Below are 27,323 nucleotides of genomic sequence, written 5' to 3'. Positions count from 1 at the left end.
GGAGGTTTGAGCTCACCCCTTCTACAGATAATAGCTAGTGCAGACTAACCTTAAAGATTGAAAGCACCCTCTCATGAGTATCCTCAGAGGATGTCTCTAGTGTAGAGAAAACAGATTCAAAATAGTATGTGGCATCAGCGCAAAAATGGTAAATGTTTAAGAGGATGTAGTAAATATTCACTTTTTTTTTTTTTTTAATTTGAGTGAGTGAAAAGCCAACAAAAGATAATCTCAGTTTTTCATCCCTCCCCATGTTGAAAACCATCCTCCTTTTGGGCCTTGAAGCGATGTTTGAAAGCGTGGCTAAGTCTTCTTAGGGATACCAGCACTGTGAAGGTCAGACTTCAAATTTTTCTTCCCACCATGCAATCTATAGCAAGTACAACATGAATTTCCTTTTATTGTTGCCATGCTCACTGTGGCTCCCAAAGGTGGAAGCCCATAACTAGCAGGCAATAACCAGCCTGGGCTTGGCTTGGTGGGAGCCCTTGCAGGGGTACTTCTCCAGGCCTTCGCTGCGATAGCCTTTCTTAATGTACGGAACCGTGAGGCCACGTCTCGCGCCTGGGTGGTGCTGACCCCAATAAGGGCCCCGAAGGCCCCCGAGGCCCGCGGAGCCGAGGCCCGCAGGGTCTCTCTGGGCTTTGCCGCTGCTGGAAGTAGCTGCAGCCCAGCGGCCGAGACCCACGGTGCTCCCCGGGCCTGAGGGAGAGGAGGAGCCCAGGCAGAGCTCTCTGCTTCATTTATTTTTTTTATTTCTGTCGCTTGTTCAGTAAAAAACAGCCCCGCCAGGCCCTGCCAGGCTTGCCGACGTGCCTCCACGCCTCTGCCGGCCCGCAGCCTGCCCCGGAAGCCGGCGCGGCCGCCTGCCCGGAACCTTTGGAGCCGGAACGCAGATTCGCGGCGCAGGGGCCGGGCTGGGAAGGATTCTGGGTGGACCGTGGGGAAGATGGCGGCCGCCATGGCGAGCTCACGTGGAAGCGGGGCTGCGGTGGGCGAGGAGGCGGACAGTGGTAACGGGCACCGCTTCCCCAACGGGAGAGGGAAGGGGTCCCTTGCTGCTCGGACGGGCTTCTGAGGCCTCTCCGGCCCCTGCCGTGGGCCGCCTCCGGCCCCGGCGGCCGCTCCTCTCTGCCCCGTCCGAGTTCCTCTGGAGCCTGGGCCGAGGGCTGGAGCCGGCTGGCGCGGGGCGGCGGGAGCTGAGGTCCCGGCCCAGCCGCCTGCCGAAGCCCCTTCCCGGTGGGGCGGAGGCAGCGGGGCGCGGGGGCTCGGTGTGGGAGGCCTTTCCGCGGTGCTGTGCCGGCTCCCTGCCGCCGGCCCCGGCCTCCCTGCGCTGGCGCTATTGGTTTTTGTCTGCTTAGCCCGGAGAGTACCGACAGCAGCTCGATTATTCCCTGGGCCCACCGAATTAACTTTCGCTGCCGTGTGTCTCTGGGGTACCCCTTTCTTGGGGGGGAGGGAGCGGGGGAGCGATTGGGCAGAGCTGGACGAGCTCCGGGGTGAGGTGGGCTGTGTCTGCCCGTGTCTGTCTGTCCGTATGAGACGGGGATCTGCCTCCTGCTCCGAAGGAAGCCCGTGAGATCCGCCAAGTACAGTAATCCACCGGGAGAGCACGGAGCATGAACACACTCACGCTCCATCCTTTACACGTGGTTCTCCACTCGTTCTTGCCTCTTCGTGTGTTGGGGCATTCCTAACTAGTTGTGATCGCTTCTTAGCTATATCGTGTAACTGGATATTTTTTTTTCTTTTGTTCTGGGAGGGATCAAGGTTGTGGCCATCTGGAGCCGTAATTCACAGTGGTTTTGTTTGGTTTGAGGGTCAAAACTGAACCCGAGGGGAAGCCTTGTGTGGGAGCTTCTTTCAGAGCTCATTTCTGAGTGATTGCTGTTTTTAACTGTATGTGTCTACACCTAGATCACTGAGCAAGCTTAGAAGAGTAAAGTATGGAGATGTATACCTATATTTCCCCCCACACACAATTAGGACTTTTTATATTAAATCTATGCCAGGCTTCAGTCTTTGCAATTCAGAATAGAGCCCCAGGTCATACTTCTGATAGAGTTAATCTAGTTTAAATTACTTCAAAATACCTCTGCTTCATCTCATGCTGTTGACAGGTCATCTGATGTATTAAAGAGTAAGTCATAGCTGGTTGTTGAAGCCTTGTTCATCTTTCTGTAATTATTGAAAGCAAAACGTTGTTGGTATTATCCAACATTATCTTCCTATTGTGTTGGCAGAAAATATTATGTAAGGGAGACTAATACATGCTTTTGCAATTTTCCTTTTTCTCTGAGTCTGATCTGGTTTTTATGGCTGACTGTGGAAGTTGCTTCTAACCCGTATGTGGAATTTAGGTTTGGACTTTTCATAGCTGTTAGCGTTTGTATGTATAAAAAGTCACAAGTAGGGGCTAATTCCTTGTTTTAAAAACTAGATATCAGTATTCTAGCATGGACAAGGCTTAGGGGTGAAAACTTGACAAATTGTTTTACATGTAGGAACCAGGATGTGGTGATGCACCTACTTCCTTACATGCAATGGTTTGAATTTTTTTTTTTTTTTAAATTTGGAAATCAGGATATGGAGACATACTGTTATCATACAAAGGATGCCTTTAGTAGTTTCTGAATGTGTTGAACAAATTTGCCGCTTCTAAATTTCCAATTTATAGTAAGGACTGTTGAAAAAAAACCTCAGAATTTATCCCGCATAGAACGTGACACAACACTGTGTTCACCTTGGTGGTAGTAAAAATCATGCTGATATAGATAACGAGCAAGTATTCAGTAGGTATTCCTGTTACACATTTGTGATGTAAACATATAATCGTGCTTATGATGATCATCATCATTTAGTTATCATGATGATAACTAAATGCTTTCCGAGCCTCTAAATGTGCCTGGGTGTTAGAGGCTTTGCTTTAAATTGATTAACACCACTATTTTGCTTCTATGTTGGGGTTTTGGACTAGATGATCTTTTGAGGTCCCTTCCAATCCCTAACATTCTGTGATTCTGTTTTTTTTTCTGGTTCAAAAAGGCACATGGAGAAGGCAGAGTAAAGAGTCTGGCAACAGAGGGTATGTTTATGTTTGTTAAGTAATTAAATAGGCAATTGATTAATAAGGAATATCATTAATAGCTGTCTGCATGGTTTTACGGAAAAAAGATCCTGTGAAGCAGTCCTGACTTTATTCTCTTAATGATTGGATTGATAAAGGTAGTTCACGGGATACAGTATTGCTTACAAAGTAAAGCACTTGGCTCAGTAGTACTTAACATTGTGATTTTAAAATACTCCTTTTGAAGTAGCGTGAGAGTGGTAGATGGATGAAAGATGGTCAGCTGATATCTCAGAGTTGGTGGGGAATTGTTCCCTTGTTCGTGGGACTGCGGAGGTGTCAGAAACCAGCCTCCTTCTGTCCAGCACTTGATTTACAGCCTTGAAAGTTGTATGTAACATAATTAATTTAAAATTTTTGGGTGGCACAAATACTAGTGGAATGGTAGTTAATAGTGGCAGGACACTTGTGTGCTCTGCTCTTGATAACATGATAAAGTGGGTCCACTGAAATAACTGGACATATTTTAGCACATCCTGAACGTGCAGCCAGTTTCATTCTGGTCAGTCATCCACACCGTTAAAGACACTATTTTTGCTATTTGACCCACTGAACAGACTAGTGAGGGAAGTGGTAGATCCTTCATGTGTTTGATTTGCTGTCTAGTTGGCTGTTCTCACCTGTATTGCTGTTGCTTGATTCCAGACTTCAGTATTTTAACTTTTAATTCCTTCTTTTCTGTTTTGAAGGGGGCATATGGTAAGGAAACTTGAGTTTGGAGGTAGTTTATTTATGTATCCAGAATTTGAGCAGTTACTTATACCAGAAAAGCTCAGTGCTTTCATTTGAGCTACCTGATAGCTGTCTTGATTCTTTATTTCGCAAAGCAGTCTCCCCTCTGTGTTCATTACGCTTAGGTAATCCTATTTTTGCTGGCATTATTTTCCTTGAGTAGATTTTGCTTTCACGTAAGAAATGCCCCCCACCTTTAATTTAATCCAGGTGGCTGCTTGCATTTAAACACTAGATGTCACTGTTGCAGTTTGTATATAAATATGTGTCTCCATACATATATATATACACACACATATATTTGTGTATATGCATTTATAAATCATAGTTTTCAAGTGGGAAAATATATTTTTTTCCCAAAACTGGCCACTCCTAAACATCAAAACATTCATTAATCTAATAATAAATTTCCAAGGCTGCCTTTTCCTGTTTACCCAACCTCTTAAATCACTTTGTTCATCTCAGTGATGATTTAAGCACTTGTGCTGGATACTTTCTAATAAATTCATTAAGGTGGTGTATGCCTTCTTGAGGAATTAATTGCAACATGAAGTACTACACGGCCCTAAACGTGGATAACATTTACCTGTGGAGCAAATTAAGCTAGTGATGGATCCTTACTAGAAGCAGAACTCCTGATATTTTTTTTGTTCCTTTTTTTTACCCCTAGATTCTGAGTTAAGCTCAGGACTTCCAGAAGACAGCTACTCTTCAGGAGGTGAAGCCCTGGACGGTGATGATGAAGATGAAACCACAGCCCTTGGCAATGTGGTTGAAGAGGCAACAAGCTGCAAAGCTGGACCAAGTGCAGGCTGGGCAGATGCCATGGCAAAAGTGCTCAACAAAAAGATTCCGCAAAATAAGTCCACCATCTTGGCCAAGAATAAAAAACTGGAGAAGGAGAGAGAAAAAGAAAAACAAGAAAGGCTGGAGAAGAGAATGAAGGTAAGAAATAGATGCAGTATTTTGTTGTACAGTCACAGTCAGATGGGGATACGTGCAAGATCCCCTCAGTGTGGATTTCAGAGAGTGCTCTGAGACTGTCTCAGTGTTGGAATCTCTCTTCCACAATGATCTCAAGTAGCTTCAATTTTTTTACTTTCCAGACAGTCCTGCTGTAGGGCTTTTTCCATCACTGCTTTTTCTGGGCCATCAGGCAGGCTGATCTTTGGCAGCAGGACTGTTCCAGTCTGTCAGCTTAAGGTGGTTTTGGTTTTGTTGTTGAGAGGGTGAAAACAGCTGCTTTAGGCTTAGTTTTCTAATTGCTGTTGTTAATTTGGGGTATAATTCACTTTGTCAGCATTACAAGTTGAGTTAGTTCTCTCTCATCGAAAGTGAAAGGGAGAAAGAGAAGAAAACTGCTTTCATTTAAATTCTGCAACTTCCAAAATCAAAGGCCTCTAGGTTGAGACTGAAGTAATCATTGATGTGGTTGTGAATTGTGTGCTCCCCTCGATGTTTTTCCTGGTAGGAGTTTTCTATTACAATGTCTGTCCCTTGAATTGCTTCTGGTTCTGAAACTGTTATGAAGAAGAAAAAACTATGTTGGCAATTAAGTCATTTGTTTGTGTGTCTTTAGTGGAACTTTTAATTCCAGGCTGTGATTGATTTACCTTCAGGCTAAAAATACATTAATAGTTCTAATGTCTTATCTTACCGGTTGTGTTTCAATAAGATAACCAGGTTATCCACCTGACAATCTGGGACATGCTGTGGTTGGGCCACGGCCTGCCTTTTAGAGAGCTTCAGTACAGCATCTGCTCGGTTGTGGTTGTCCTAAATACCTGTTCTCATCCAGTAAATATGTGCGAGTACTGCAAAGCAGAGATGGGCTGCAGGTCCCCAAACTGACTTGTTTACTCTTAGAAAAGGTTGAGAACAGCCTGCCTTCTATTAATTTATTGCTGATGAACACTGGAATAGGGCAATCCTTTTGATAAAAGGCTAAAACATGGTCATAAACTTGCAAATTCGTAGTAGTCTGCCTGGAATTATAAACATAAGGACTCTGAAATTCCATGAGAAACTTCTTGTGTAAAACAGACTTAATGCAGCATCACCAGGCCTAGAACACTGTTAAATTGTTAAAATGGGGGGAAAAAATATTTCACTACCTTACTGCTGAAGCAGAGGTGAGGGAAATAGTCTTCTCCTATTGTAGCAGAAAAAAAAAACTGGTGGTGTTGTGGCCCCTGGTAATGGGAAAGTGGAGCAGTTTGGTTTTGAAACAGAGAGCCTCAAAAAAAAAAAGACAAAACCCAATGTTGTACACAGGAGTTGTTCTCCAGTGGGCACTTGGTGCTCTTCCTGGTGTTTGAGTTCTGCCTGTTATAGACTTTGCTGTGCGTCACTGTCAGTCACAAAGCTGTACTGTGATTAATTCAGTAGGGGAAGTCAAATTCCCAAGGCTCAAAATGCGACATGCCTGTCTTGATAGACCCAAGATTTTATTATGTATAAATTTCTCTGTGATCAGCTTGTGAAGCCTTGGAGTTGAAAGCTGCCTTTGAATAATTTCCTTGTCTGTAGCAGTCAGTGTGAAAGCATTTGAGTTTTTCTAGACTACTTTTGCTTGTCTTGAGCCAGAGGCATCACTCTGGTGCGACTCTTTTCTAGTTTTTGTTACAGAAGGCAAGTGACTCTTTGAGATTTGACTGTGGCCCATCATGCGTCAATGCAAGAGACCTGCCTCATACCTGTTGTCCAGCCCCACATTGGAGCTCCCCTTAGCCTCAAACCAAATTGAGCTTTGTTGATTTATCTTTTTTTTTCCTTTTGCTACATGCTCTATCAGAGTATTCTGCATTCTCAAATGCTCCGTGTTGTTTCACGTAACAATATTTATAACACAGCTTGATAAAAAGCGGGAGTGGGAAATGATGTGCCGAGTGAAGCCAGATGTTGTCAAAGACCGAGACAGAGAAAGAAATCTTCAGAGGATTGCCACGAGGTAAGAGTTTTTCTGAATGCTTTCCTTAAATATATGTATATTGAAAAAAGGAGGAAAAGGGGAAGAAAAGGCCTGCGCAGGTAATCTGTTTCCAATCAGGTTGAACGCTTAAGAAGTGACTAGCAGGAGCAGAGTGATTTATATACAGGTCTGCATTGTACAGTATCAAGTTCAACAAAAGATTTCAGAAGCTTTATGAAAGAGTAAAAATTTAGATGGGAATGTAATGTATACTTAACAGAAGTGCTTTGTGAATTCCCCTCATTTTATTAATTTAATACTTCAAAAATGCAGAACAGTTGTTTCTACTACTCTGGTTTTTCCTTCTCCACGGAGAATTCACCAGACCCACATCTTTTTAAGTTCAGTTGCCTGTTCTGCGTTGTGGTAGTTTGGTGTCGCAGAACTAGTTGAACACTTTGATGTCCTGTCTGTATCTGTCTCCTTACTCCTTCCTCTGCCTTGTCCCCCTAATTCAGCTGCTCTTAGGATCTTGCCTGAGGAATTTAATAGCTGTTTGTAGGACGAGTAATGTGCTTCTGGGGATGAAACATACTCTTGCACTGATCTCAGTGCCATGTTACCATGCTTACTTTGGGGTCTGAATAGTTATTTGTGAATTTGTTTGTTACTGGTTCTTAGCAATAAGTATGAAGGAAGAGTGAAAATCAAAAGTCTCTCATGTTGTAGTAAATGTTACTTCTTAACTGAATTGAGATTCTATGAAACCATTTTGGGGAGCTAGAAGCCAACTAGCATCTGCACTGATTGGTTGCTTTGGTAGAGAATTAATTTCTGTAAAGGGAACTTGAGTTAAGAACTTTGTTTTGTTTTGTTGGTTTTTTCCCCATCCCAGAGGTGTTGTACAGTTATTTAATGCTGTCAGGACACACCAAAAGAATGTTGATGAGAAGGTGAAGAAAGCTGGGAGCTCTGACAGGCAACGTGCTAAACTGCTGTCATCTGTTTCAAAGAAAGATTTCATCAGTGTTTTAAGAAACATGGAGGGTGCTAAAGGAAGCAAGAATCCTGCTGGAAAGGCCACAAAAAGTAAACAGGTAGGCTTTTTTTCTGGGAGAAAAAAATGCATACAAGATACAGTATAATTACTGTTTGTTAATGTGCCTGCTCTTCAGAACAGCTGTGATCCAAGTGCCTGGGTTTTTTTGAGACTACTTAGGAAGGGAGCAAGTAGCTCTTAGCCTGTTTTTCCTGTCTTTTGAGTATCCAGGTACAAAACACTGGAAGTTCTTCTGGTAAGACATCAAGCCTTGTGTACAAATAGCTTGGTTTAGCTGTGTGTTTAAAAAAAAAAATATGAAGAACTGGATTTTATCTTGGATTTTGCATCAACCATGGAACAAACTGCTAGATTTTAGTGGGTTGTGACGATTGCAATTTGGCCAATTGTAGTTATCGGCTCTTTAAAATTGTTGAAGGCACGGAGGCTGTTCATCTTGCATATGTAGGCTATTCTTACCTTAATTCTCTGTGTGTGTTAGGCTGATGTGGCTTTATTGCTGTTACGATGTTTTGGAAAGAAGTATTTTAACACATTCCACTTGCTCCAAACATGCTCAAGAGAGACACAGTGTAGTTGAAGTTGTCCAGCTCTTTATTGGTTCTTTCAACTCACCAAGTAGCTCAGGGTTGAAAACAAGTTGCTCAGACATACTCTTTCTCCTATTTCAGAAGCTGCACGTTTTTGAAGCTTCTTTGTGTTCAGGTTTGAACTTTGTGCTTGGTAGTGGGTGGAATACTCCTGTTGGCCCAGACTCACAGCAGTTAACTAAGTGCTTTCCTGTGCCAGGAAGAAATACTTTAGTCAGTTGGGAGACAACAGTTTGTCATATGTTTTTTGTTTGTGTGCGCTTGGGGAGCATGCTGAAACACTGCCTGGCATGAAGAGCTCATACAATTTTCATGCAAGTGTAATATTGAAGTATTTTTTAAATTCTTTGGGTAATGAGAACAATTTAGCTTAGTGCTGACACTTTATTTCTCCTTAAATAATTCCAGCTTGCTTGTTTGGGGGGGGGGGGCATGTGTGTGTGTGGTTCAGAGTGATAGCAGTGCCAACTACTATTGTAGTAGGCATTGAATCAATAGCTGAGCAAGAACTAGGACCTTTTTTTCCTTTGTATCAGATTGTAGCAGGGCAATTTTCTAATTACTAGGTCAGAAAACAGATTGCAAATGTTTCTATACTATAACAAAAAAAGTCTTATTTTGGCAGCATCAGTAACAGCATATTTCCATTAAAGTGCTCTAGCGATGCTTTAGATGATGGCTGGTTAGTGTCTGTTTTGAGTATTGATACAGGTGCTGCTTTCACATTGCTTGTGAACAAAAACTTCAGATTTTGGAGTTTTTCATTAATATAAGGCTATAGTTGTAGGTCTGTTTTTTTGTTTGGGATTTTTGGTTGTTTTTTTTGAATAGCCATGTCTGCCTGGATAGACCACCCCCCTCCCTCTCTCACTGGTGCATTTGCTTCAGTGACTCTCCATTCAGTACTGAACCAAACTCTTTAATAACTCCTTTTCAATCTGTTCTTAATCTGCCTTATTTTCTCTTGGGAACGTATCTTACCCATTTAGCAGGCTCCCATCCTCATACTTGTTGATGCTTGAGGTTGAGGCCAAAATCTGATCTTCATTCTTCTCCTCAGAATTACACAAACATTTAGCCACTGAACAGTACTGCTGGCCTCCACCGTCATCTCTCTGCTTCTTGGTCTTTGAGAGTTTTTCAGAGGGCAGTAAGCAGGAATGAGGCTTTTGGGTGGTGAATTCCTTGCAGCAGGAGTTTAGTAGATTGATTGTGCCATCTCAGAGCTTTTGTTTGTTTATTTTGTGGGTTTTTTTTTGTAGCAGCCTGTTTTGTTTTTAGCAATTGAGTGTATGGTGTGTATTTCATTTTTAAAAAAGAGGGGGGAAATATATTTATTTATCTCAACAAAAACAATGGAAGAGATGCCAATCCCAAACTCCAGGCACTCTGCCATCAATTAAAATGCAGTCCAGAACAATAAAAACATTACCCCACCCACATAAAACAAGCAGTCAGCAAGAAAAATAGCAGAATAAAGTTTTCTCAGTGAAAGCAAACGTTTCTTGACTCAATCCTTGTGCTATGAAAGGCGACTTGACTATATTTGTGAGAATGGGCAAATGCTTTTTCTTGCTCTGCAGTGGTTTTTGAATGTGAGATTTGCTGCCATATTTTTGAACGTTTGGTGGTTTCTTCAAAATGTCAGGGGTTATTGAAGAAACCCCTTGTAAAGCTCTGTTGTGGTTGACTATTTAGTCAGCTATATGTATGCATGAGAAAAAGACATTAAATGCCTTGTAAAGGCCCATCTGTAGCAGTGGGATTTCATGGTAGCATGACCACTTTAAAAAGTTTGTTCTTTATTTCCATCAGCTTCATGCATTGATGGGAAGGACAGGTAACCTGTGCCCTGTGAGGACGTCCTTTATAGCTGTGTCTACTTTTAGCCATTGGCCTAAATGTTACTTGGTATGCACCTACCTAATGTAGCTATGAAAGAAAGACTGTAAGGCTGTGAAAATTTTCCTGTGCCATTTGAAACTGTAGCCCTTCTTTGGGTTTTCTGTGCCCAGATGGGAGTAATTACTTTTCTGCACTGGAGCCAAAAGCTTTGCCTTTCATATCATTAGCTGTTTATCAAGGTATTTCTTAATCCTTGCTGAGCCAGCTGACTTGTGTAATATTTTTCCCTGTTTTTTTCCAAGGTACTTTACATGCTGCTTGCCTCTGGGTAAGATCATCTAATTTTCCTCCCCTCACCACCTTATCTGAAAGCCTTGCAATGTGGGAGAAAAATGTAATAATTTTCTTTTTGTAAAAAATGGTGCTTATTTGTTGTTTGGGTGTTTTATTAAAGTTTTGGGGTGTTTTTTTTGGGGAAGCATTTATTGGGAGATATGAGAGCTTTCAATCTTGTTCAACACAATCCTTACAGACCAGATCTTCATTTCAGTATGTGTTGGTTGTATCTTGCAGCTTCCTGCCTGTAAGATACTATAAGAAACATTATTAAACTATAGGTTTAAAAAAGGTACATATCAGAGATGCTGTCTTTCAGCCCTAGAGACCAAAGTCATCTTTACATCTGTAAAACAAATACAGAAGTATCCTTGCAGGAATCCTCTGTTTTCTTTAGGTCCTTAAGAAATTTCTGGGTGCTGTTGGCTTAGGGAAGTACCTTTGCTTACAGGGTTAAGTGAAGTTTCTGATCTCTTAGGGCTGCATAGACATATTGGTTGCTGTAGTGAATTACATGAGGTCTTGAAATCTTAGTTGTAAGAAAACAAAGAAATTCAGAGTTAACATTCCCAGAGCAGCCTCAACTCTTCTCACTGCTGTATGTCCCATTACAACAGGGTCATTCAGTACCAGAAGTTCTCATCTTGACTTTTCACTTGTCATTTTGGCTGCTCCCTGTAAAGCATTACTAGGTGGTAAAACATTTTCTAGTGACATATAAATAAGTGGCATGAAAGTTACAAATATTCTTTGTAACAAGCATAACCTGCACTCCTCAACCTTTCATTTTGAATTCGGCCTTTGTAGCATGGTTTTCTGAATCACCTATGTTTGCTTCAATTCGTAAGTTTTCTTATACCAGATTTGTTGCAGAGCATTTCAGTGGTGGAAGTGAGAGCAGAATTTCCTGGTCTACTTCAGTAACCATGACCCAAATTCTGCAAGGTAATTTTTCTACATGACTTAGAGGTACAATTTGCTTTCTGTGTTGTGATGGCATCTGGAAAAAATTGGTATATTGGTCTCAAAATAGTACCTATCTAAAATAATTTATTAGTGGGAAGGAAGATGAGCAGAGATGAATACAAATGCTATTTCATAACAGCTATTGCTCGTATGGGATTTGAAATAAAATGCTTCTCCAGAAAAGTTCCTTCTGCCTGAAGTGTATTTTATAAATGCTCCTAGTGTTTGGTAAGTAATTTATAAACACAGTGATAAGAGTCAGGTTTGCTATAGATTTTTTTTTTGTTCATAAGACTTAATATTCATAAATATTTTAATTTTAAGCAGTAGTTTGAAGATTGTTCAAGGACAGGAGGAGTACCATACTTCTGACTTTGCTGTTCTTGCTGGGACACAAGAACTGGCATGGGGGCTTTAATTTTTCAAGTTAGATGGGGATATAAATGTGCTTTCCATCTTAAAAGTTAGATCTGTTTAAAAGCTGTGAGAGTGACTGCCACCTTTTTCTTGCAGCTGCATAAGTACTGGCCATTGGCATGTTGTTCTGTTTTTTTCCACAGTTTCCAGTGTGGAAATGGGGAGGGGAAAGAAAAAAAAAAAGGTTATTTTCATCCATATACCTGTTTGGAGGGACAGTAGTCTGAACGATGCTTCAAGCAGCTGTAGGAAATAGTTTATTTCTGAAGTATGGATGAAGCTATAGACTTCTATAAATTTGGTAAGGTGTATCAACACCTCTTTTAATCTTAAAAGGAAACTTTTTTTCTTAGGTGATAATGACAATGGCAGAGTAGCAGAAGTTTATTACTACAGCTGTTGTGTGCTGGTTTTACAGAACTAATTGAAGGAGTAACCAGGCATGCATGTATTCCAGCAGATTTGAGGGGGCAGCCAAGTATTAATTTAGTTCAGCTGCAGCCAGAGTAGATGTGTTCTCCCAGTTTTAATAAATGTCTTCCCATCACATGCACAGAAACTTTTAATTTGGATTCCTTTATAAATAGTGCATTTGTATCTGTTTTTCCCAAATGTGTGTATACTTTCTTGAAGGTCACCTTGTATATGTTTGGAGCTGATGCTTTTAATGTAGTTTTTTGGTTTTGTACCAAAAGGTTGCTCCTAATTTTATGCTGTATTCTAATTTTTATCCTTAGGGATAAATACAGTACAGCCTGCCACTAGTTTGTTATATCCTAAATTCCTTATGTTCTTTAAGGTAAAGGGTCGTTGTGAAATATTAGAAGTTGTTTGATGGTGACATTTTTACTTTAAATCTGTTTACAGGAAGATATGTTGACTTAGCCAGTTGGGCTCATGAGCAGTGTTAGGTTTTTAAGATGTACAAGCTCAATTCCCTATCTGTTGCCATAGCTGGTAACACACATCTGTGTTAACATGGGAATGTAGGTCTTTGTCAGTATTTTTATGTGTATTTGATTAATAGATGTAAAGAACTTGACACTCTTGAGTTCAACTCCAGATAAGAGGATTAAGGGCTGTGGGATGGCTGTATTTCACTAGGTTCACCCTTTTTCCTGTGTTTTTATCCTCAGATTTCCCTTTATGCTCTCTTTTTCAGATACTTGATCAGAAGTCAAGAAGGGAAAAAGATTGTCATTTTTGTACTGTTTCCATCAATCTCTCTTTTTTTTTTTTTTTTTTTTTATCCTCTTCATGTTTTATGTTCCTGACCGGTTTTTCTCCCTGCTCCTGAGGGCCGAGCATGCAGCCCGGTGTCCTGGTTTCTAACGTGAAAGCAGCCCTGACAACTGCTCGCACAGAAAGACCAGTTCCCTGTCTGTCATCATGAGTCATGCATAGTCCAGTTTAATGCTGTCTTCTAAGATGCAGATAGTATGTGATAAGTGAGGATATATATTTTAAGGGAATTTGATACTAAATGCCTGTCTTATCTACTGAGGTGATGACCTCAGATTTGGGGAGGACAGTCCTCCAGATGTTTATAACTTGGCCAGATCCAGGAAGATGTTCATGGAGATAGCAAAAGACACATTCCCAGCTCCAAAATATGTCCTTAACTGATTTTTAAGTTCAAAAAAAAAAAGAATGATGCAAGGTTTTAATGGATGCCTGTAGGAAATGTCTCTTCCTTTCCTCATTAGAGCTGTAGACAAAATGTTTTAACTTAACCTTCCTGCGAAAAAGGCTGAAGTGATTTTAGTTGAAACATCGTGAAAGGCTTCAGCCTGAAGCAGTTGAAGTTTGGCAGATTTTGTAAGTGAATATAAACAGGGGCTTGTGATTGAAATGTCAGGCAATGTTGAGACAGCTCCATCTCTCATATTTGAGGCTAACTTGCCTTGCTATTTGATTATTAGTGCACAGGATACTATGATGGTGTTCTGTTTTCCCAGATGATGTTGCAAGGCTTTTTTTCAGTAAAACTATGTCTAAAACAACCACATTTGAAAAACTTGTGGTATACATCTTCTGATCTTTCTGTAAGTATACAAAGCACAAAAAATCAAATCCTATTAGACTTTTATCTTGTAAATTGAGTTGGAAGCCTTATAAAAGTAGCTTTCCACTTTCGGCTTTGTTCGTAACTTACAGGCAAGACAGTGTACTTAGAGAAAAATATATCTAAACATTTCATAATGTTTTATAAGAAAATGTTCTCTGGAACTAAGAAAGATTAGGTGGAGCTTGTCTATCTGAACCAGTTTGTTTCCCTTATCTAAGCATTTTCTATTGGAAATTATCTTGAAAAGTGGTTCTCTAACTTTGAAGTTTTATTAAGGTATAAAGTGTTCTGATATCCAGAGCGTTGAACTAGCAGAGGTGTATTATAAATGACCTTTGTAGGCACCTACTCATCTGTTTATCTTGGTAGACTTCAGGAATGGTGGGTCAAACTGTTTCTAGCTTCCAATGGTTAGAGGGTTGCTGAATTCAGCCTTTTTTTTTTTTTCTACAGGAAAATCTGGCCAGTTTTTAATGAGTGTTTCTGAAATTTACTGAAAGCTTAGAAAATACACTTTTTTTTTTTTTAAAACCTACTAATATTACAAATATTGTCTTCTTGTAAAGATCTGATCTCTTTTTGGTTTGTTGCTGAACTCTGAACAGTGTTCCGCATGGGGTCTGTGTTATTTTTTCTCCATCTGCAGGTGTTGGGGAAAAACCATACAGGAACATAGAAGGAGATGGAAGGGTCAGAAATGCAGAGAAAGGGTAGCCAGATGGCTAAGATAAGGGAATGGAATCATGGGCAGTTTACATATTCCCTCTTCAGGTTTAAACTGCTTTCAGAAAGCGGCCTGGGATTGTTGAGGGGTATGGTCTGTTCCTTAATGAGTTTGCCACTCACACACGACAGTGTGAGGGAAATTATAGGAATATAAAGTCAAAGAAAGTTGGATTTGCAAACATTTAGGATATGTTGCAAAAGCCATTTAAGTAAAAGCAGGGGCAATGAGGGTAGGGAGATTTAGCCAAACAAGCTGCTTAGTAGTCATAAAAACTTCAGTATTTCATACTTAGTAATAAAAATACAAAAAAGCTAGTTCTTTGTGGTTTTTTTTTTCCTTCCCCTCCTGCCTTGGATCCCTATACTTGTTTTGGGACTCAAATGTAAGTGGAAATCCTGAGTCAGGAAGAGGAGGCTTTTTATTAGCCCCACTTCTTCCTCATCAGCTACTCTGTGAAATGATTTCCTAAGTGCTGGAAGTGAAGGACTTGGTCATTACTGTGGCCTTCCTTGCTTGAGACAGCCTTTTGGGACTCACTCTGTTATGCCTCTTGCTGAATCATAATGAAAAACAGTGAACGATTTCAGCATCATTTGTAGGAAATAATCTGAGTCACATTCAGATTATTCAAAAATCTGCAAGCTGCTAATTTATTACAAAAAAGGATAAAAAAATACTCCAAACAGCTGTGGGCGTACATGTTTCCTTACTGTGCCAACAGGCAAGCTTTTATAAAAACCTGCAGAAAATTTTAGGTACCCAGCTGAGATAGTGCGTAAGTGTTTTGTATAAATGGGTGACATCTGAGAAAAATCTGTTGTGACTCGAAAATGTTTGTCTAAAGTAGACTGTTGAAAGGCATTAGAACTTGACTTTTGAGGGATAGCATGTAGAAGGCCTTAGTCTTGACCGGATGCTTTTTGCTAGGTACTCTTGCTGTAGCTGCGTATTTTCTAGATACAGCTTGATGGTTTGGGAACTGTGGAACTAAGAAGCATGTTGGGGATTTGGGTAATGTTTAGGCTGATCCTTAAACTCCATCATGTCTTCGTTACTGCATCAAATACACATTAAGAAATGTAGGAGCAGATGATGGACAGAAGCCTTTTTTTATTGCTTGTGAGAATCTGCTTGGCACTTCGTTCAGGGTTGAAATGTGAAGTATCTAGATAAGTCCTTTCTTCCTTTATTTTGAATCCCATTCATACGGAAAAATTCTTGGTTCATTATTTTCCATTTAGGAATATCGATGGAAGCTGGTAAGGTGTCCATATAAGTTTGCTCTCAGTAATTAACTAATACTAGCTGATTGATGAACAATATTTTGCAGACTGTGGTCAGTTGAGGCTCGGGATTAGCTAGCATGAAAAGCTGTTCTTTCTGATGGACAACATTGTCTGTTTCCAAGTCAGAATTAAGATTCCCAATGAAGCACTGCAGCTGTCTTAAACCTTACATGGCTTATGAACAAAGAGCTTATGATTCAACTACTTCGAATACCATAACTTACTATACAAATTTTAGTCTGATAAGCAATGAAAGTATAACATACGTTGTTTTAAATACAAAAGTCTTGATCATATGTTGTTTTTAACTTCAGTACTCATTGGGTCTTTATGTCAAGAATGAATTGATGTAGGTGCTCTGCAGTCTTTGCTCTAAGGATCCTATCGTTCGAGTAGATGAAACATGAAAGCTGTAGGAGGACTTACAGATGAAGAAAGGGTAGGAGTAACAGGTGAATACTGAGATAGTAGTGGCCAGTATGGTGGGCAGCAATTTCACTGTCAGTAATATAACTGCTGATAAACAGTCATTGCAGATGTGAAAGTAAAAGCATATAGATGACGATAATGAAGCAGTTTTGTTTTTAGCGGAAGAAAAACCAAACATGACAGAAAATGAGCAGTGATGGCATACTGAAAAAGCATACTCTGAAAACCTTCTGTCTTGATGTGTTGTGTGATAACACGTTCTCTGTATTAAGTTATTTCTCTCTTTCTAGATATCTTTTCTGTAATGATTTGCAGTCTACTTTGACTTAATTTTTATTTGGTACCTACTTAAAAATGCTCCCTTGGAGACCTTTTTTTCTTTATGTCAGTCGAGTGTTTTGGCCTGACAGTTGTAAAGACAGTGACGTAATTACTTGATATTCAGGACATTGTCATTTTGTCTGGTATTTTACAGAACATGAGTTAAAAATTACAGAATATATTCCACGAGAATATATTCCATGGGTAATGGTAACAGTTCATACCTGTGTTGTAACTTAACAAGATGATTGTTTCATTAGGTGAGGCTTATTTTCAGGTGAGTTTTTATTGTCTGTAACTCCTGGGTGTTGCATGCCCATGCTGTTCATCATCTCATTAAAACATGTAAATGGAATCTCAATGCCACTATGGCCAGGTGTTGTCTTGCAGCAGCATGTGGTAAAATTCATTGTGCAGCAGAAGGATTTCTGAGATGGGTGTTATCAGAGCTGGAGCACAGCATGGGCTGAGGAGCTCCAGAGTGTCCTGTATGCAGAAGGGCCCTGTATTACACTTGAATTCTTAAAATATTTTTGCTTTTTCTGACAGGAGTACTGATATATGAGGTTCTGATGAACTAAGGCTGTTCTCTCATAAGTTCTTTCTGCAATTCTTCTTTGCAACCGAGCATTTAATAACAATACTAATGATTTTTCTTCTTTGCTTAAGTCCAGATGAATGCTTGTTTTTAGAATTTCTGTAATTCAGTTCTGACCCCTCTAAGGTTAGGTCATGTTTAAACCTGTGCATGCCAACCCAAAGCATTCCTTCTCATTCACACATCCTCAGTTGTAGTAAACCCTAGAGGAGGATGTGAGGATGGGGAGACTCCTCATGCCAGGTCATTAAGCTCTGGGTGGTCTTCTGGCTATGCTCAAAAGGAAAATCAGTGTTTGTTGTGCTTGTAGTAATAATTCCAGTGCGTTACTTGCAGAGAAGTTTGAACAGGAACAGTAGGTTTCAAAACAACTGTAAAAAAATTTCATTCTTAGATTTATTTACTAGAAATGCCAGTGCAGGTTCTGGTGTGCACAAGAGACCTTGTGGTCTGAGTAAATGTTCTGTGCCACTGCTGATATCTGCAGTATAGTGTCACTTCAAATATACCACGGCAGTTTAGTTCAGTCGCTCTGATCTCTTGTTCAGAGAGAGGATGCAAATGGATATTGAATGAGTCTAACCTCAAAGAATAAATTATTGTGCAGACTTATGCTGCAGCAGGGTAGGCTTCTGTTGTGAAGCTTGCATGTTCTGCATGCTCGAAAATGCTTCCCAAAGTCAACGTGAGTTGCTGTGAGACTTCAACTCAGAAGTTCAAGGTAGTAGTGGTACGGGATATCTTAGTTTCCAGATCTGTGGTTTTTTGTCTCTTTGTGATCAGGTGTACATAGGAACCTTTCTTATAGTCAAGATCTCGCTGTAATTCAAATTAAAGTTGCAAGCAGCACTGATGATTAAACCAAAGTATCATTTTTCTGTTAAAAATCATTACATTTTGTTTTCTGCTTATATTGCTGCTTTAGATACTTCAGCTGCAGTTTGCTTTATTTCCTCCCAGCCTAGAGGAAACATATTTTCCTAGCCTGTGAGCTTGGGTATTCCTGAAAACGAGTTTAGGAGATATTATTATGCTGGTGTTTCTTTTTTTCCATGTCCTCCCCTCTCTTCAAAGTGTTTTTTGATTTGGTTTGTTATTTTAAATGTAGATTTAACATGCCCCAGTGTATGCCTGTGCTGGGGGTTTTTTTTGAGCTAGGTTTAAACAAACTTGCTTGGGGATAAGGAACAGAATAGCAGCAGTCATTCAGAGCAAGATGCAGGCTGGTGGGGAAGGTCATTGTCAGATGTATGCGAGAATGCGTTTTGGCAGTTACACTTTTTAACTTCTTCATTGTGACAAAAGCCTCCCTGTATTTCAAGGTCTTAGATGTTTGTATTGAGCAACAGGGAGGAACCTGGGGAGGCAGTTCAAATTAATTAGACATGTTAGAATTGTTTTCTCGGGGCTTAAAGTTGTTGCTTGAGAGATATTTATGTTAGAAATTCCTTCCCTGACTGGTACAAATAAACATTTACTGTATGTGATGGTAAAGAGAGATGTCCCTGCAAGCTCTGGCATTTCATCTTGTACGTGGAGCAAAGGCGTGGGAGCCCAACATGCTGATAGGAATTCCTAGGTCTGAAAAATGTTTGTTTGTTAATACCTTGCAGTCACTGCCTTCTGGATGCAGGTCGTAGGGGAATCTCTACCGTGATGTACGTATGTTTGCTGTTCTGCAGATGCAGAAACTGGGGTATGTTCAAGTGACATGAGCTGGCAGAAAGCGGAGTGAAATGCTGTCTTTAATCTGTGCACTCTGATTTCAAGATGTATCTTTTAATGCCGTTACGTACCAATAAGCATTATGGGACTTTGTTCTGCTTATGGATAGGGTTCTGAAAAGCTCTGGCAAACTTTCCTGCTCTGGTTTTAGGATGTTGCTGTGCCAGTGAAACAACAGATGAAAATGACAATGTCCTGTGACATAGACAGACTGAGCTTAATTCCCTTAAGCTTTCAAAGGAAGAAGGCCTTGAGCTGAGGCACTTATTTGCAGACTGAAGCAGCTATGTGTAGTTACAAGTATCCTGCTGCTGCTTCTGACAACTTCAGAACGGGTAGAGAGGATCGATCTCCCACCTGAGTGGCAGTGCAGTCTGCCACACTCCAGTGTTGTTTGGTAGGTCTCAGTTGAAGATACTTACCGTGATGTCATTTACTAAGACTGAATTACGTAGCTCCACATTTTTTTCAGTGGTAAAGAAATGAACCAAAACAGGGAGATTTCGAACTTGATCTTGATCAGCTGCTGCTGCTGATGCCATGGGGCTTTCATAGACCAGTTCCCCCAAAGGCAATATCCAGGAGGCAATTCCAGCCCAGATCCTGCAAGGGATGGCTGTTTGTTCTAGGTGACAGCCCTAAGCTTTGTTTTGAGTGGGTAGGTGGGTGGTTTTATTAGGACTTGGCTAAGAATTTCAGTTCATCTTGTCCTGGTGCAGTTTTTAGAGGGTATGTCTTCAAACCAGAATTGGTTTGGGAAGTATGTCCCCACTACAGAGCCCTACTTGTGTCAAACTTGAGATAATGCTGTGATAGCTTAGGTGGCACACCAGTCTGGCAAGATGCTGGTTTTTTATTTATACGATCTGTTTTCAACTGGACTATTGGTCTGTCCCAGGAAATAAGTATCTGCACTAGAGTAACCACACTCTGCGTTTTGGTCTGTCTTATTTCAGCTCATAAGTGCATCACCATTTACCAGTGACTCCTGAGGTGTTTTACTAACTGCTGCCTCTCAGACCTTTTGAAATTGGTTGCACACCTTCAGGCAAAGAACAAACCCATTCAAATGTATGTATAAAAAAAAAGAGAGGAAAAAAAAGCAACACCAGAATTTTTCACTCCTTGCCTTACTGAAGGATCCACTTTATGTAGCATTACACACTGATGTTTATATAGCCTGCTTTGTTTTTGTTTGGGGATGTTCAAAGGGGACTTCAGTGTTGTAGTGAAATGTGGGAGATGTGGATGAACAGCTGACTGGAACTTCAAAAGCTGTTGAGTAGAATTAAAGCTGGCTTATTTTTCACATGCCAAGAATCAGTTTTGTTTTATGTAGATGAAACCAGATTATGGCATTGAAATCCCAAGTGTATTAACATTCTTACATAAAGCAAGTTGTGAAGCGCTGTTACAGTTGAACTAATTGTTAATTATACAGATAGTCTTGCTGCTTATTTTCTTAAGACTCCAGGAATGTTTTGTGATACAGTAGATTTGGGGAGTTTTTATTCTGAGGGGAAAATGGAGTAGTAAATGAGTTAAGAATGGAGATATTAAACATGGAGTTTTCTTCACTTGGGAGCATGCTTAGAATTGATTGGATATTTGCTTTCAAGCATTTAATCTTCATCTTTGAGGCATGGATGTGCTTCCTCTGTCTTTCTCCTTAGGGCTTGTTGTAAAACTCTATTCAAACCTTTGTGGTGCCTTACATAGTGGGTAATGCTATGGAGGATCAGCATCCCTCTTTTGTTGAGGTCCTGCTTTTGTCCTGTTGTTCACTTGACATAGCCAGAAAGAAGGGCTAATGGTTGCTGAATAGTAGCTTGTGATGGATTTGAGCATTGGGCTTTTCAAACCCTGAGGCTTTTACTGTCGTTGCTGACAAGAATCTTCTGCTTCTGTGGTGTTCAAAAAAACAAAACAAACAAAAAATCCCTGTTCTGTGCAACTGGGAAAAAAAATGGAATCTCTGTTGGTTTTATTATTATTGGAAAAAAAAAAAGATGATTTTATTGTTTTTTAAGGAAGATGGGATTTTTCCATTTAGGTATTTCAAATTTTACTCTGTGGCATGTTCAAACAGTGATTTATAGAAGGTCTGGCATTAAAAAAGAAAAAGCTTGGTGACTTTTGTGATCTTTTTGACCCTTCTCTACTCTGCAAAGATAAACATACAAACCAGCTGAAATACAGTTAAAAAGGAAGGGGAAAAAAAAAAACAAACCCTGTCTTCTTGCATCCCAAAACAGAGTACCTGTATTTGCACTAGTACAGATTATTCCCATGTGAACATCTTAGGGTCTGCCTAGGGACCTATGTTATCAGTAACTCTCTAATTCCAGGTAATTGATTACCTGGTCTGAGATGATTTCAGGCTTTACTGGGTATAGCATTTGAAGTGAATTGCTGCAAGTGTGGCAAGTGTTTAGGAGGCACTGCCTTGGGGAAGAAGGGGATTGTTGGGATGGGAGAGTTACTTTTAGGAGTAGGCATTAATGACAGCAGCTGTGAAGACAAAAAAAAAAAACAAAACAAAACACAGTGCAAGCATCTTGAGGAACAGCTGGAGAGTTTCTCTTTTTTTGAACTGGGCCATGGGAGATTCCTTTTGGGAAGGAAAGTGTTCAGACTTGTTATCCTATTTTTGTGAGAGTAATATTTCAAATAGAACTGCAGGAGAAGTCACATTTAGCATTTCCACTTTGGTTACCTATTAAAAATACATACCTTGTTTGGCAGACTTTTTGCACTCAAATAACTTCTGTTGGTGCGATACGATGTGTTAGATTTACAGTGATGGACCTGCGTTCTCTGTTCCTCATTTCTCCTGCTATTCTTTATGCTGCTCTCTCCCAAGGATTGCACAGACATCAGGTTAAATATGCTATGTATGACAATATATATATGCATGACATAGAAGAGGCATGAACAATTGTCTACAGTGGTCATACATTTACTACGGGTTTTGCATCTAGTAGGCAAAGCTGCATCTGCAGAGGATGCTGTAACAGGTGACCCCCATGCACTCTACAGAATCAGGCAGTGATAGTTACTTAAACTAGGGTGAGTCAGTTGAGATCTGTCTTTTTGAGCGGGGGAGTGGGAAAAGCACACCTGAGGTGCCTCTATTAACTTTGTTTCAAAGACCCTGCAAAAGTAAATTATTGTTTTCAGTGCCCCTGGTTCCACTTTGGCAGGACAGTTTTTTGCTTGCCTGCTCGACACTGAGCTACGTTGTTCCTCAGACATATTTTGCTACTAAGGCTTAAACCACTGAAATCCTTCTTCAGTACATTGAACAGTTTGTAGTATTTTCCTACAGTAAGGATGTAGAAATAGCTTCAAGCTGTTCTTTAAAACTGTTGCCACAGGATGGAGCTGTTGCACTGCCCAAATATGATCTGTCACTTAGAAGAACTGCAACCAAGCACTATTTGCAGTGCTGACCTAAAACTACACTCCTGTCACTTTTCTATATTATTCACCAGTCCGTGTAGTGTGGCCTCAGTTTATCTCCTTTCAAGAGGTAGGAAATTTGGAGTAAGGTGGTGTTGGCTCGCTGAGTGTAGATCAACTTTGTTTCTTTTAGAGGCAGCTTTGTACCATATGACAAGCCCAGGTAGTGAGGTAATAATCCACATAAAGGAGATTTGGTTCACATATCGCAGAATATGTTAAATATTAAATTTGGGGTTTTTTAAGCCTTTATTAAATCCATATTTGTGTTATAGAAATGTGCCAAGAAGTGTTCTAATGAAGCAGCACCTGGGGGTTAATAAATGATATCATGAGTCCATTCTGATTGCCAAGAAAGATTTTAATAAAGGAAGCTATGCCCAGGGTTGACAGTTTCATCAATGAGGAATAATTGTTTTGTTTCCATATTTCTTTTATTGGTTGGTTAAAACAAGTTTGCTTATTAACATCAAGTCATTTATGATTGTCCTGCATATTTCTGTGTACCATTTGCATAAAGAGCTAGCCCTCAGTAGGTCTGCTGATGCAGATTGTAAGAGTGTGAGAGGTTTTATTTTGATTGCGTAAAAAGCTTCCATCTTTTACTGCCTTTCACATTCATCTCATCTTCCTCTGTTCCCTCTTCTCCTCCCCTCAAACATTCAGGGTGAAGTGAAGTCTGAAGAGAGGCCAGAATGGAATATACTACGTGATGACTTCATGATGGGAGCATCTATGAAAGACTGGGACAAGGAAAGCGATGGAGAGGGCAATACTGAACAAGGAGGTCTGAAACAAGAAGATGAGAGTGACTGAATGAAACTGAAAATCATTCAAGATAATGTTTTATCTTAAATTTGTTTGGATAAAAAGTCAGCATTCTGTGAATGTACAACATTTGGAGGATATCTCTTTTTTAAAAAAAAAAAAAAAAGAAAAAAAAGACTTGCACAACTTTGGAGTGTTTTCTCCTCCATGTCAAACTTTTATTTAATATAGCTTCATTTGCTATACTGAAATCCTGAAATATTTTCCAAAACATGTATAATTTTCAACATATTTCCAAAACATTTTGTACAGTCAAAATAGTGGCACCTGCCCAATGCAAGAAAGATTTTGCCAAGGTCATTAAAAGTTTATACATTAGTCATGGCAATTGATGTATTAGTGTGCCTGCACTTCCAAATCGCTGTTGCACTTTGAAAAGTTGTTAGCAATTCGCAATAGAAATGGCTTACAATAAACACAGAAATGCCGTCACCTTGTAAAGTTACCGGACTCCTATAGAGTCTTTACTACTTTGGCCAGGAAAGGTTTTGTAGACAATAAAGAAAAGTAACCATTAATGTGATAGTTCTGGTCTTGGAGCATTAGTTTGATTGGAGACAACTCTAGAAACATAATTGTAAAAAGAGAGACTTGACCCTACTGATTGGCTTTTATATTTTTATATATATTTATGTATATGTTTTCCATTGGAAATCTGAAGTTGTGTAAGCTAAGAGACTGGTAGGAGAGGAAAGGACAGTCCTTGCTATTGTTTTTGTTGGAGGAAGGAGAGCTTTTCTAGCAATACCGCGTAAAATCGTATTCCGTGATGCTTCATTTGCAGTTCTGGTGTTCTGGCCTTTTTCAGTAAGGAGCTGGACCTCTGAGATACATCCTGTGGGTTTAGTCAGCTATAATGCTAATTCCTCAGGTCTGTAAAGGGTCAAACTAAAGCCCTTCCTCTTAGGCGCGTACTGTAACAGTACCAAATCTTGGAAGACATATGTTGGTGTAACACTATTGGCTTTGTTTAAGCTACAGCATTTTCTCCTAATCAGTTGTTTGCTTGCAAAGGTGCAGAAGCTAACATACATAATAAGAATATATTCTATATAAGTATATGCATACAGAAGGAAGTGCATTGTGATTAAGGTGTTTTAAATGAGAGGCCGGGGTTGAATTCTGCTGCCTTCACTGTTCCAGACTGGCTGTCTGATGCTGTGTCGTTTGTTTTACTTAGCAAATGGGGAAATGCAATAGCAATGTGAAGAAAATGCCTTGGGGCCTATTAATTGATACTTAAAATACACAGTACTATTCTGTCTGTTTCTACAGATGCCTTAACATACAAACTTTTCTTTGTACCTGCTTATATGCAAGATATGATTAGGAGTGACTTTCAGATTTTCAGTCTTTGGCATTGAAATGGGTGGAAGGACAGTGGACTTAGATTTTCCTAACAAAGGCATTGAGGAGGGGAGAGGGAATTGAACTTTGTGTATACTGCAGTATAAAAAATATACATACAAAATGGCAGAGAAACCCATCCTAACAACTGGCAATGCTTGTGTTATCCCTAGCCTATTCATCTGGTATATATTGTAGCATAATTCTTTGAGGAGAACTCAAAGCTAACAGCAGCAATGTTTAGATTTTCAAGTTGTTTTGAGTGTTAAACATATTAGATATCTAAGGAGACATTAGTTTGTGGCCTGATATTTATTATCACAAATGAAAGCATACACCCAAAATATCAAGAGGCAAAACCACAGAAGTTTGACATATGGTTATCCCGGCTTCTGAAGGTTAGACATCTGTATAGCTGTTCAGCTAGAGCTGGCATCTCATTAGTGCAATACAAAAATACACTACAATGACTTTTAAGTCTATGAAGCAGTGTAATAGTCTAATCTGACGTTGTGTTCTTTCTGCAGAGTTCAGTTACTTTGTGTGGAAAAAATTACATCGGCACCCTTAAATCTACAGTTGTTCTCTAGTTTGATATCATCAGTCTCTGAGATCTAACTTTTGGAAAATAATCGTGTTTTTCTTAGGAATTACGACATCCTGAGGTGATTATTAAAAATTTCAAAATACTTTCAGAATATTTCTACAATACTTGGGTGTTTATGGGTTTTATTTATGCATTTTTGAAGTAATGTTTTGATTAAAGTACTGCAGTGTCACTTGTGTATTTTAAGAAAAATGTGGAATATATCTATATTGCTAAAAATATCTTGAGCTTTCATTTCATTTAGAGCACATAGCGGTACTTTTTGCTTACAGATGGAGAGCATTTCTTGCCTTTTAAGAAGCATAATACTCAGATTTTTACGTATACCAGATAGTTTTATGATTTCGATACTGTACCTTGCCTTTGCCATGTCATTTGGTTGTGCCATATGCAGAGAAACTCCTCAGATAACTTAAATTGGTAACTGCCTCCAAAAGAGAAATGAGCTCGAGACTTTTACGCAGGTGGGAGCGCTATATTTTAATTTTAGGCATTTAGTGGATGATTTATTTCCCAAGTTTTGTTTTAATTGACTAGCAATTCAAAAGAAGAGCTAAACTCTGTTTATCCCAGACACCTTCCAGTCTCCTCTCTCAGCTGTGGGATTGGCTGCCCTACCTGCCTCCCTACCCACTTTTTCAGTAATGTTCTTTTCGATAGCTACCAAGAACAACCTTTAGTGGCTTTTCCCAGCAATCAGAGTACTCGGTCTGTTTTGCCTGCTCCCATGAATATCTCTGCTTAAGCAAAGCTGTGCTGCTGCCCTTCATTCCAGAGAGCATGAATCATCTCAACTTTGTATATTTCTGTACCTATCTATATAAAGCCAATAAGGATGGGGTGGTTCCAGTTTTGTTAGGCTTCAAGCCAACTCCAGAGTATGTAGAGTTTAATATTCTATGGATTGCATGCAAAGCAACAAAGTTTTGTTTAATAAGAGAAGGCACAGGGTCAGCTCTTCCCATGTCTCTCATCCTCGGGTCTAATTTCTCTTCACATTAGTTGTGCTAACTTTTTTCAGCAAGGAAAGCCAATGGAAAAAAAAAAAAAAAAGAACCATCTTCTTCCTGCTTTTCTTCAGCCTTCTGCTAGGGAACACTTTGGGAGTGGTGGTGGAGTATCCTTGTTGTGCCTGATGCTACTGCACCACAGCGTCCTCCGTGTTTTAGCATGGAGGGAAGAGCTCCCACTTCTGCAGCTGTGAGGCAGGTTCTCCTGGGTTCACAAGTTGAGCAGAACAAAAGAGCTGGAAGCTGCTGCCTGGGGCCCCTGCCACTTCCTAGTGGAGATAGGGCTTTTTTTGTGTGTGTGTTTTGTTTTAAAGAGAGAAGTGAACTGTTTAGAGGCCATAAAAGTGTTTTGACTATCTGATGCTTCCAGAAGAAGGTGGTCTGTAAGGCCGCATCTGCTCAGAGCTGGCTCAGTAGCTGTCTCCAGGGAGGAAGGCAGAAGTCATCTGGCACACAACACACTGCACAACTTTAAATGACAAACTCCTCATTCTTGTGAAATGAGTCCTGGCATAGTTAATATCCACACAGAGCAGTCATCAACGTTGTTCACTTCCAGCCCCTGTAAATTGCTCAATGATTTCTGCAAGACTTGCTGAGGTAAGGAGTAAGAGGGCCAGGAGAAGGCTTGAAGTAGTGAAGACTCTTAGGATCCTACTGCTAAATAAGATGTTACACTTAGACTCTAGGACCTCAGTGGCAGACACTGGAGACCAGACAAGTTCTTGGTTAACGGATGGTAGAAGACTGTCCATTTTATTTACTGTTGTTCTAAAGCAGTGGCTTTTAACCTCTGTCTATATCTAAACCTCAAAGGTTTCAACTCTGTAGATGATCTAGCAGTTAAGGGCTTTTCCTTAATCATTCTTTTTCAGATTGATAAGGTGGCTGATAGTTCTTAGACAAAGCATTTTGTTTTCAAATGCATCTT

The 27,323-nt window shown here is 40.0% G+C and overlaps 1 protein-coding gene across 1 annotated transcript; it reads left to right on the top strand.

The window, feature by feature from the left end:
* The first annotated feature begins 934 nt into the window (after positions 1 to 934).
* RRP15 (ribosomal RNA processing 15 homolog) lies at positions 935 to 25,503 on the top strand. Its single transcript, XM_068405646.1, has 5 exons — positions 935 to 1,013; positions 4,530 to 4,804; positions 6,712 to 6,809; positions 7,666 to 7,867; positions 23,267 to 25,503. The coding sequence occupies exons 1-5, from the start codon at positions 950 to 952 to the stop codon at positions 23,414 to 23,416; spliced, it is 789 nt and encodes a 262-aa protein (XP_068261747.1). The 5' UTR covers positions 935 to 949; the 3' UTR covers positions 23,417 to 25,503.
* Positions 25,504 to 27,323: the final 1,820 nt, after the last annotated feature.

Source organism: Nyctibius grandis, chromosome 1 (assembly GCF_013368605.1).
Source record: "Nyctibius grandis isolate bNycGra1 chromosome 1, bNycGra1.pri, whole genome shotgun sequence".
In the NCBI taxonomy this organism is placed as follows: Eukaryota; Metazoa; Chordata; class Aves; order Nyctibiiformes; family Nyctibiidae; genus Nyctibius; species Nyctibius grandis.
This window is presented reverse-complemented; position numbering and strand designations above follow the sequence as displayed.